Genomic DNA, 13231 nt, shown 5'->3' with positions numbered 1-13231 from the left:
TCTTTCCTTTTCTTTTTATTCACCTTTTAAAATCAAAACAAATTTTTAGTTTTTAATTTGTATTTTTGTATTCTTTATGACACACTTTTTTTAAATTATATAAAAAATCTATACTCATTTTATTTTAAATCTATTCAACTAATTAATTAAATATCGTAAAGAACACTAACCCAGTTAGATCAATGAATTATTTAAAAAGGTAAGTTAGCGGAAGTATTACGGTGTTCTTGATCTTTTTTGAATTTCTTTCTGTATAAAACTTTCGAAATTCCTAAAGATTACGTCATATAGTATCATCGATGTTCTTTAGTTTCATTACTATTGAGATATAAAAATCATCACTTAAAAATGTCACGGAAATTGTTTATTAAAATTCCGTCACATAATGAATCAAAAAAATTTGTTTTATGATTTTAATTCATATGATATGAACTTGAATACAATATAAATTATTTTAACGTCTTGTTATATACATATACTTTACACACGAGAAAAAGCAATGCTAATTAATTTCTTATTTTAATCAAAAAGCAACTCATTATTGCAAATATAATACTTATGTAACTTCTAACAATAAATATAATCAAATTTTTATATCCTTATAATTATATACAAGTACAATTTTACTTATTTCATTCTATTGCAAAATAAAAACATTAAAAAATCTTTATTGACAATCATACTGCACTAGATAATTAGAGATATATAAACATCAATAACTGACGAGTGTTATACACGATTGTACATGATAATAATATAATAATGGCAGTAGATGATCCTCGACAAAAATAGTTTTATATGAAAATTGTAACGGAGAGAAAGGCGTAAAATACAAAAGAAAATGCGTGAAAATGCAATAGAAGGAGCAAAGAGAGAACTATTTATCGGAATGCAAGTTCCAGCCAAGCCAATGGCATGTACTTGTGATAGCATATTACTTACATGCAACGTGCGTATCTATCTACCTAATGCGTGAAATTTCCAAGGAAGGAAGCCTTATGACGAATCCTCGTGAAACACGTGTCTCGACGATCGATTACCTTTTGCCCTGACACATGAATTACGTATCGTCGTGGCGGAACGACTACCGGAGAACGCGACAACTTCCGACCGGAAGTTCTTCGCAATTTCTTGACTCTTTAACATTTGAACCACGTTCTCTGTGCAATTTATACTTTTACAATTATTGAAGAAATTAATTCTTCACGATATTATTTTTCTAATTATTCTCTAGTTTTTTTATTTAATATTAAATTGAGCAAAAAGTTATTTTCATTATTTGCATAAATTAAAATTATGAAAGAAAAATGTACAAAAATTTATATAATAGAAAAAGAAAGAAGAGTATATATAATAAATATAATAAATATAATATATTGAAAAAATATAATTGAATAAAAATTATTTTTATGGCTTCAATACACTCGTCATTCAAAATATTATTATATAAAATATATATATTGAAATATAAATTATATAACTTAATTTTCTTAATCTTTTAACTAGAATTAATAGTGATAAAAATTTATTGCGAAATTTATATTGATAAACCATAAACTTTTTCTTTATAATTTTAAATTTTTGTTTGAAAATTGATAAAATTCATTATTTTATTTTGCATATGTATCATGATTAATCTTTTTCACGTAGAATCTTTTCACGTTTCTCTTCTTCTAGTTACGTCACATTTACGTCACGAAATACTTTATATACGTATAAAAATATATGCATATTATGTACATATATTTTAATGAAGAGAAAAAAAAAAATAAGAAAAATAAGAAACGCGAGACAAGCTATTCTTTAATCCGTGAGACGAATTCCTCTTCAAATTACGTTGTCACTTCATTTCAGAAATCTACAGACAATCTCGAAACTAGAATCAAGCCGCGAGCCAATCTTGAAAATCGACGATGACATCACGCAAACAGTATTTCGACCGAAATAAATATACCGTACATCGACATTCTCTCTCTTCCTGACCTGTTCCACGTGAAAAGCCATCTTTCTTTCCTTTTCACGCCCCCCTGCAGAAAATTTATCTACAAATATCATCTACACTATATATCTGTGATATCAATGTTTCCCGGTAGATTCGCGAAGAAATCATAAAATAGCTTTTGGAGGATCGCCACAGTCTCATATATGATTTTATATATGATTGTTTATATAGAAAATTTTACAATTTTTATGTAATTGATAATATAGATAATTGATAATATAGAAATATAAATAGAAATCTTTTATAATTTTTAAATCATTTTTATGATACTTTTACGATATAAAAAAATATTATAGATTCGTCACGTATTAAATATTCTATACTTGCCTACAGATTTGTAATATTTCACTTTAATATACATTTCATTAATATTCCCTCGAACCTTGATTTATTCCTAAAAATAAACATGTATTATGAACCGCGTATAATAGTGTTTATTCGAATGGAATCACATCACTACTGCTTCACATTTATGCGGATAATGTAAACTGATCTTTGTGCGTTTCTTCCTAGCAGTGCGAAAAAATTTTGCTAAACTATAAGTTTCTAGAATTGTTTGATTTAAAAAGAATGATTTATAAAAAAAAGTTAAGTTATAAAAATAGTTAGAAATTATCCCATATGATGGTTTATTGTATGAAGATATTATAATAGAATTTAAAAGAGAAAAAGAATGAAATATAAATTGAAAAAGAACTAAGTAGCTTCAAGACTAATATAAAATATTCGCAGTGGCAGCGAAAATTTTGCACATTTGGCATTTATGGAAATTCACGTTCTGCGAATAGATTAAAATAAAATATTGCCAAAATGTGTTTCCTAACATTTTTTAAATAACTAATCTTTTTTTAACTAATCATACATTCAATCTCATTCTCTTAAAATTTTCACATTTTTCTCAAGAAAAAATGCATTAATTTGTTATTCGTTAATTATCATTGTTCATCACAGTAGTATAATAACAATCTATAAATTTCATAATCAAAAATTTGTTTTTTGAATGATATTCAAAACACGATTCGATATGACTCGAGAGAAAAAAATTATTTAATCCATTGTTAATTGTATAATCTAGCGACAAATATTAATACAAGCAGACGTGAGGGAACAGTTAGTGACCGGAAGTAACATGATTTCTCACGAAATAACTTCCTGTGTAGAGATTCTACCACCCCTCGTTTAAAAATTTATCGTTCCCTCGTTGTTCATAATCTCAACTAACGGAGGTTCATCGACATAAGAATTGGAGGGATAAAAATGCAATAAATATTGCAATATTCATTATGTTCACTATGTTACTGTTTCGTTAATTTTTCATCGTAATAATAATCGTAATAGTAATGTATTAATAAAAATTAATACACAAATAATCGAGAATTTTTTAGATATTCAAATGAATTGAAGTTAGAATTACATAGAAGTTTCAATATTCACAAATTTTGAAAACATTAAAAAAATTTTAAATATATCAACTAAATTTATAGTTAAACACATATTATATTATATTGATTAAAATGTAACAAGTGATCAATTATTTTTCAACTGCTATTTTTAGAATGGATAAGGATTAGTAAGAAATTTCTATTTCATAACAGAAAAACATCTGGATTCGATTTCCACTGTTTCTTTCTTAAGAAAAAATTCAGCTCTACATGAATACACAATTTTCTTTTTATAAATAAGTAGACGATATAATAATATAATTTAATTCTAAACGAAGAAGTTAATTCTGCTTAAGTTTATTTTTTACGAGCCAAAGTTAAATTAAATGCCAATTCGAATATAATAATATGTCAGGTATTTCGATTTACAATATTATTTTTCACGAACGTATCAATTTTCCTAGAATGTATCACTCGATAAAGTATCATATTTTACTATATGTATAATTAATGCTTTTAACTTGAATTATATTAAAGGAATTGACATTTCTGTTAAATATCCATTTCCATAGACGATGTATTTAAGGATGATAAAGGTTAAAATAAGTTATCATATGAAAAATTTTTCCAAAACTTACCTCGAGTACGTCTTGTGCCGTCTGAAGATATTCTCGAAGCATGGCCTCCTGAATGGCTCGCCATTCTTGCCTTGGATCTTCGAGTTGCGTCGTCTCTGAAATTTTTTTATTTAATTACATAAAATGAAATAAATGAAAGATTAAGAATATATCTTAAATTTCTACAACGATAATTTTATTCTCATAATTGCATTATTTCTTTTATGTTATATTTCATATGATAAAACTTTTTTGATTTAAGATTTATGAAAAATTAAGTCTGCAAATATATATATATAAATATTCAAAAATATATATTTTTTTAAATTTTTTATATATAAATAAATAAAAAATTATTTAATACGATATTTAACAATGGATTTATATTATAAGTTAATTTATTTATATTATAAATACAATGTCGAATTGAATTATTTGATTAAAAAAAAATCTTTTTAAGTATTATAAATCTACAATATTTAATATAATTTGGTATAATTGAACAAAGAAATATTTTTGATATGATACTCACGATTGACATGATTAATATAATAGGCACCCACGTGTTTGTCATAAGCTTCCTCCCATCCAAGTGGAAGTTCATTTCCAATACAGTCTGCAAATGTTTGAGGTTTTGTAAATCTGCAATTAAAACAAAAAAAAATTTTAATTTACATTTAAAGGTAGATTTTTTTCAATTAAATATAAATATAAAAACATTCAATGTGAAATCTCATCATTATTAAAAAAAAAATTAATCTAAAAATTTTATAATCATATAAAAAATAGCAGGTCTTCATTATTTTTTATTACTATTATAAAATATTTATAAAAAAAAACAAATTAAATAAGGAGACTAAATATCTTGTACATTAATATCTAGGCATATATATATAAGAAATACTGTTTATATGTATGTGTATTTTTATGAAATTAAATAAATTAAACAAACTCTAATTTGTTCGTTTATTAAAATTAAAAAAATTAAAAATATGATTATTAATTAAATATGTCATCGTATTTATAACTCCAAAAATAATTGTCATAATCGATTTACAACACTAGATTTACTGGCATCAAAAATTTATCAATGATTTAATTATCAATTATCATTAAAAAGTCGCAATAATATAATATAAAACATTTTATATATGAATTAAAACTAAGATTTAATTTTATCTAATAATATTTTATTTATCACAAATTTTAATATTCATAAATAAATCTTATCCAACTCTAATTTTAAAATAAATCAAAATATACTTAGTCCTAATTCAATGTTTCGTATTCTGTTATCCAAATTTTGCAAACAAATATATTTCTAAATTAAATTTATCTTAATATCATTATGACTTTTTAATTTATATTTACATTTTTTTATCCTTGAAATATTTTTCTCTTTTTTATGAATCGTTAAAATAATTACATATTTTTTTGTAACTTATATTATTAAATATATATATATTTTTTTTTACATTTACTGTGTATTATATTGTATCTTTATATCGATAATGATTTTTCATATTTTAATGGCAATGAGATCAAGAAATACCGACGAGACAAGACTATGGTGTAATCCTAAAATATTTCGAAGATTCACAAAGAGATTCATCAATAAAAACCTTAATTCAAAAAATTTATTTAATATCGAAAAATCATAAAACTGAGCCTGTAATTCTCCATATTATATAAATTATCGATTTTATTTTTAAAATTTTTGCCTTGAAAATAGCTTTTTCTTTATTCTTTTTTTTCAATTAATTATTTTCTCTTTCTGTTCTGAAAATCCCATCGATAATTAGAGCAACAGCAATTAATTAGACAATTAATTAAATAAATAGCAATGGCTAATAAATATACTAAATAATAACTGATAATAATATTAAATAAAAAATTACTTGGACCAAATGTTATATTTTCATACGTGTATGCGCACAACGAGATTATATCTTGCATACAAAATAATCTGACCTCCAGAGGCCAGCGACCAACTCGAGTTTATCGTGTCGAAAGTGAAATGGAATCGGTAATCGGCACAAGAAGAATGCGAATACCAACAAGTATATATTACAATGCTGGCAAGAGAAAGAAAGAGAGATTGCACATGTTTGAATAATTTTTTTTTATCATCGAATTTTTTCTGTCCTTCACTCAAAACGAATATCTATTACTTAATTTTTTATACTATAACTATTAATTTCTATTATATTTATTTGCTAATATCACAATAATTTCATTGCCTTGAAATTTTTTTATTTTTATCACATACCTTCTACATTTAATATCGTGTGAACAATATTGTTCATTTCATATTAAATCATATTATATAATATTATATAATATATTTAAGAATATGTATATCTGTCATTAACATAAAAATATTTAAAAACTAAAAATTGTATATTTAAATAATTGTTTTTTACAATAATTTATAGATACAATTCATTTTTTGAAAATTTCAAAGTAATATTTTATCATTGATAACAAATAATAATGGCAAATTTGCAATATTAAAAGGATTTCATTAACAAATTGTTTTTTATTCTTTGAAGATAAGAAATTTCATGCTTTAAAGATAATTATTATTTATAGTTTTAACTTATGATAAATTTTGTGACATGAAGTATCAAGATTTATTTCAAATTTATTTCAAATTTAAAAATATAATATACGAGTTAAATATATAAATTAAATGACATTGTTATTTCTATATGAATTGTGATCGTAAGTATATATAATATAAGTTATTTATTTTCATTAAAATGAATTTGTAAATTTAACTATTTATCTTTTATCTTAATGTATTTATTTATTATCATTATATTAATTCAATATTACAAAATAAAAATAAGCTAAAGTTTTTTCTAAACTTTTATTTTTGCTTATACATTATTATAATATATCATAGCAAGAAATAAAATACTTAAGTACTTAGAAAATTAAGTACACATATTAAATAAGAAGAGATCATGGTAAATAATATAAAAGCTTTGAAAATATTAGTCGACGATACAGAATTTCAGTGACAATTTCTTAATTCCTTTTCCGCCGCGTGATTCACGTTTTAATGTGCCCTTGGCCTTACCGCGGCATGTCCTACAATACGAAGGAGGAAGGAGAAGGAGGGTCAAGAATGTACATCATGACGAAGGAATAACGTGGACAAGAGAGGAAGGGGTCAGTTGAAGGGGCAAGAAGAAAGGGAGGACGACATTGGAGACGTAACAGAAACGGCAACCTAAGAAGAAGGAAACTTTGGGGCAAATCAAATGTTAAAAATTGCATAAATTCTGCATCGATACAACTTTTAAAGTGCAACAATAATAATAAAATCCTTTCTTACAAGTTTACGATTTTCTTTACGAAGTAAATCAGTAATAATAAATAATTAGAAAGTTTATATTGACAAAATTTATAAATAATTTCAACATTAAAATTATCGATTCTAAATAAATAAAATATTATGAAAATAATTAGATGATAATAATTTTTTTATCTTAATAAAATATGATAATTCGTTTTTTCAAATACTATTTTCATTTTAATTCGTCATTTTATCATCATTTATATTATAGAAAAGATTACGCGTTAATAACTTACAATATTAAAACATAATATTTTGATGTAGCATGGAATTTATGAACTTATGTAAGCTATTTTTTATCCTCCAATATATGATATATCATATCATATATAAAAAGAGAAAAATGCAATACAGATTTTATTTTTGACATTGAAATATCTCTTTATATAACAATAAATATCCTTTTTTTGCATTGTTATAAAATACAAAAAGATGAACATATTATCAATGACAATATGGTATTGTTACATCGAGACAATAAACATGTATATCGCTAATGTAACGCTACACTATCAGCATACCACTTGTTAGAAATTTCAAAGACTGCGTTTATGATACATTCACCTGACTACTAATCTTCTACGAAGGAAGCTGAGAAGTGATGTTTACCAAGGGAAATTACAACAGAAGTCATGACAACGACAGGAAGCATAAAATAACTATTACTATCACGTCTGTTTCAATTATACTAGATGTATTGCAAACTCATGAAATAGAATGGCGAACTGATGAAAACATTATATTGCTATACATTGATTATTGAATTCGATTCTTCAATTCTTTTAAATAATATCTATACGAAAAGGAAATAGAATATCTTGTTTCAAAGATAATGAGAATAAAAAAAAAAATACAATATTTTAATTTAATATTTTATATGTAAAAAGAATTACGTATAATATACTTTTTTAGATCTATTTTGCATTAAATAATTTAAAGAATCAATTTATATAAAAATATGTTAAGCTTTCATTAAAAAAAAGAATATAATTTCATTTTATTTATGATAAAAAATAGTAATATAATAAATTATAAATGATTAATATTAATAATTAATAATTGAAATGCAAATTTTTTTTTAATTTTTCATAAAATAGGAATTATAATCTCCATTTATTTATTAGATAATATATATAAGATATTAATTTATTAGTAACATTTAATAAAATACTGATATACATATATCTCATGTATACGTTTATCTTGTCGTTAGTTGAGAAGAAGAAATCTCCAGCAATATACTATGTATATCAGGCATTTTTAATCTATGATAATGATATCAAATGAAAATCGAACTTGTTACACAATAATAAAGATTTCTAATGTAAAAAATAACTATAAAAAAATTAAAAAAAATTAGATTCGTATTTTTTTAATCTTGTCAAATATTCATTTTTCAAATATCTAAATATTTTTTAAAATAATTATGTCAAAATGAAAGAATTATAATACACAACAAATATTTTATTTTTAATATTAATTTTTTCATTTTATAATTCATTAATAATGAATTATTATTAATTATTATTAATTCATTAATAATAAGAATTAAAAAATTGAAAAAAAATTAGACTAGAAATCATTTATGAAGTAAAAAAATCGAAATTTAATATCAATATAATTCAATTAAAATTCAAAGTTTTGTATTTTATCAGAAAAAAGAAGGAATGAAAAAAGAATTTGGTTAAATATCCCTTATTATTTTCCTATTATTAATATTTGTTTCATTTAATTTCATCTAATTAAATTTCAATTAAAAAATCAACGGAAAAAAAAACATTAAAAAAATTTAGAATATACTTTGATGTTATGATCAATATTAAATTTAATTTTTCATTTTTATAATAATTATTATTATTAGTAGTTATATACTTAAAATAATAAATAAGATTTTTAAAAGCTAAAGTTATAGTTACATATCTCTAAAATATAAATAAAAAGAATAGGAATTAAAATTAAAAATGTTATCAAACTGAATATTTTATGTCAATAAAAATATGATATCTATTTCTAAAATAAAAAGGAATGTAAATTAGAATGAAAATTATCCAATCATTAAATTTCATCAGTTTTGCTTTTGTTTAAGAGTATTGGAAAGCAGATGTGATTATTTATTTCGTGACTGGATGAAACACATGGCCCTGAATATAACATCAATTATGTACAAGCATGTATACATGACCATGTAAATTGCATAGGTGTTGTTCTTCGACTATATATCTAGCTTTGATACCTAGCAAGAGCATTATTTGAATATTAATGCAAGTCGAATATCGATCACATTTTCTTTATTTTTATCTGTTCAACTTATTTTTATAAATCAATTCGACTGAATATTATTAACTTTTATATAAAAAAAAAATTAGATAAACAATCAAATTATTTAATGTTTTTAATTAAACACCATGATGATATTTATTTGTATATAATTATGTTTATATGCTATAATTTTGAATATTTATTATATAATTTAATACTCTATATTTTATATATTTTATACTTATTTTCATTGTTTTATTTTAAGTGAAAATAAACAATTAAAAAAAAAATGTTAAGTGATCATTAAAATCGTTTGCAATTTTATTAAAATATTATTATGTTGTTAAATCTAATGAAAAATAATAATTGAATGAGTCTTGATATGCATCTATATATATCTGCAAAAAAATTTATTTAAAACATTGTCCTAATAATTTCTTATCTGAATTCTTCTATCTTTTTTAAATAAAATATCTGTCACTTCATTGATTTTTGCTTCAATATTAGAGTTGAATGATCGTATACATGATATATTTCTAAAATGAATTTTTCGATATTTTATTTTGAAAAAAATTTATTATTTTAATTTATTTTCCACATATCTTTCGTCAGTTCGTTAGATTTAAAGTGTTAAAAGTTTATCAAAATAAATAACAAGCAATAGTAAGAGATAATTAATCTAGTTGGTGAAAATATACAAAAACGAATTGAAAGCATTTAATTGCGACGGGCAAGAAAAATATTCTACGATCGGTCACGTAAAGGCCGGTTAAGCATATAAATCGTGATTACGAATGATAGTTGAAAATATTTCTAACGACATAATGACTGTTTGCGTTGATGGCGAGACGGTCGAGTTGCCGAGTCGTTTTGAAACGTGTTCGAGCGTAAAAATTCCAAGAAGAAAATAATGGTACTCAGCTTACAGGAATCTCCTTGCCTTCATTCTCTGTACGTGGATGTGTCACAGCCTAGGAATGTCTCGAATTTCCAAGTTTGGGAACACTGCCTCGTAATTCGTGCCATGGCTTTGGTCACGCATGTGTATATGCAATATCACGCTGTCGTCCCTTTATTTCTTTGCACCACAACTTTGACAACTTCGTAAATTATATCAGAAAAATTTGATCAAATTCAATTTCATTGCAATATTCATCATTAATCAATATTTGGATAAGTTCGTTAAAACAAATATTTTTTCTTCTTTAATTCAAGAAAGATAAAAAATCTATTTTAAATTATCTATTTAAATTATTTTATTTCTATTAATTTACAATTATAATAGCATAAGATAAAACCGAGAAAAATAAATACTATTTTCTCAATGTTTCTTTGTATAATGAACAATAAAAAATTTATATTATACTTTCAAAAATTTTAACAAAAATAAAAATTTTAATACAATCTGCCTCCCTAAATATTTTACAACTTTTGTTTAGAATAATTTTTCGAAATCCAAATTACTATTTTCAAAAAAATATAGTACACTGATATTTTTTTAAATTAGAAATATTGCATGATACAGCCGAGAAAGAATTGTTATCTCTTTTTTTTTTTCATGGATATTCTTATAATCCTCGTGTAAAGAAATAATTTGTTTCATTTTACATATAAATATAATCAAATAATTAAAATAGTATCCAAGAATCGAATTTCAAAAAAGGATTTAAAAAATCAAGTTATATACTTATAAATCTATAAATAATCACATACTAATCATAAATAATCATAATCGTAAATTCACGAAACAATATTATATGTACATACAAATGGCTGGCATCTGCTCGACATCGAATTCCAACCAAAAGAATGCGAGGGAGAGGAAGAGGGGCAGAGAGAGCAGTTGTGGGCATGCGCACGCGTGAGAAATCGAAAAAATTTTCCTAAACACAGATGTCGAGCAAATGCTACGCATTGCAGTGCGTAAGAAAGTGGGAAAACTGGGCGAATGAAATGAACGCGAGTTCGATTCGAAAAAAGAATCAGAGACGAGAGACAGTGAGAGGAACTAAATAATTTCAGAGAACGAAATTTCGAGATTTCGAGGAATGCGAAAGTCGCCAGTATACGAAATAACCGTACACCGAGTTCTGTTGTTCGCGTGCCAAATGTGCAAACGAAAACAGCAGCAAACGTAAATCGTGTAACTTGTGCTCAAATTTCCAAAAGATAATTTGAATGAATAAATATTGATTTTATATCAGTGATATTTAAAATATAAAATATATGTATAATTTTCAATTTGTATTATTTTTATATATAGATATATAGACACTCGTGATATTAATATATTATATTTTGAATTGATTAGTTAAACAAGAAATTATTTAAATATTAAATATTACTTGTGTACTGTTAATTATAAATTGCTTATTGCGATTTATAAATATATAAACAATTTCTTCGTAACAAAATTTAATATTTAATTCAATTATTATTCATATATATATATATATATATATATATATATATATATATATATATATATAATATAATATTTTATATATCTCAAATATATTTTCAAATTTCTTACACAATATTTTATATTTTCTATATAAAATTTTTTATAAGCATCATCAAATAAATATGTATAATTATTTCGAAAGAAAAAAAAAATCAAATGAAAAAAAATATACATAACGAGATTGATGCTTAATAGCAACATCAAAATCAGAAGAATAATACCCTTGTACCAAAGTCTATTTTTAGGTACGGGTCAGTTGCATGTAGTAGATACATATACATATACCGGTTAACCCCGTAAGATGGTTCCACTTACATCACATCGCTTTGCGATTACACGTATACATATTAATCTAAACTACGTGAACACGTGGAACACTATGCTATGTAAGCTAGTTTTATAACAAGATTTTAGCTTTTTGCTCGATAATAAGCATTATTTGCTGGATCAATTATGAAACTAAAACTTTATTTATTTGTTTGATTTTCAACAAAATCAAAAAAAAATATTTTATATAATTTTGCACATTAAGAATATTAATATTATTAATTACATTCCAATATCGAAGTAAATAATTGAGAAATTAATTAAAAAAATTGATTCAAACATAATTCAATGTATAAATTATTATATACATATGTATTAATTAGTATTAAGTAACAATTAGTCAATTAAAAGAAAATGTTATAAATTAATTATATATATTTTTATATATTTATTTATATAAAAAATATAAAAAAATAAATTTATTTATACAAAAATAAATAAATTTTATACCATAATAATAAAATAATAATAAAAAAATAATGTCCAAATTATATGCATTTTTATATATTCATTTATATAAAAGAATAAATTTATTTATACAAAAATAAATAAATTTTATACTATAATAGTAAAAATTTATTATCAGATTCAATGTAAGAAATTTTGTTTTTAATTGCAATAATTGTTATGAATTAAAATACAATAATTATTAAAATGGAATTTTATCATCAAAACGTTGAAATGAATAATAGTTTTATTTTCGCATGCGACCATGATCACCAGATTTCTCAAGTTTTTCATCGAGAACGCGGCGGCCCTGGCGACTGGAATGCGGGCGCGGCGAGTCCTCGGTGTATGAATATACGCATACACATA

The 13231-nt window shown here is 23.3% G+C and overlaps 1 protein-coding gene across 3 annotated transcripts in view; it reads right to left on the bottom strand.

Annotated features, from left to right (window-relative positions):
• LOC413440 (protein kibra) overlaps positions 1-13231 on the bottom strand; it is a 39421-nt gene that overhangs the window by 23689 nt on the left and 2501 nt on the right. For all 3 annotated transcript variants that reach the window (XM_396884.7, XM_006561991.3, XM_016911883.2), the window contains 2 exons: positions 4534-4643; positions 4023-4117 (listed from right to left, as the gene is read on the bottom strand). In XM_396884.7, coding sequence (XP_396884.3) covers positions 4023-4117; positions 4534-4643 — 205 coding nt within the window. The remainder of the gene's footprint in view (positions 1-4022; positions 4118-4533; positions 4644-13231) is intronic.

Source organism: Apis mellifera, linkage group LG4 (genome assembly GCF_003254395.2).
Source record: "Apis mellifera strain DH4 linkage group LG4, Amel_HAv3.1, whole genome shotgun sequence".
Lineage (NCBI taxonomy): Eukaryota > Metazoa > Arthropoda > Insecta > Hymenoptera > Apidae > Apis > Apis mellifera.
Note: the sequence above shows the minus strand (reverse complement) of the source record. Positions and strands in the feature narration are given on the sequence as shown.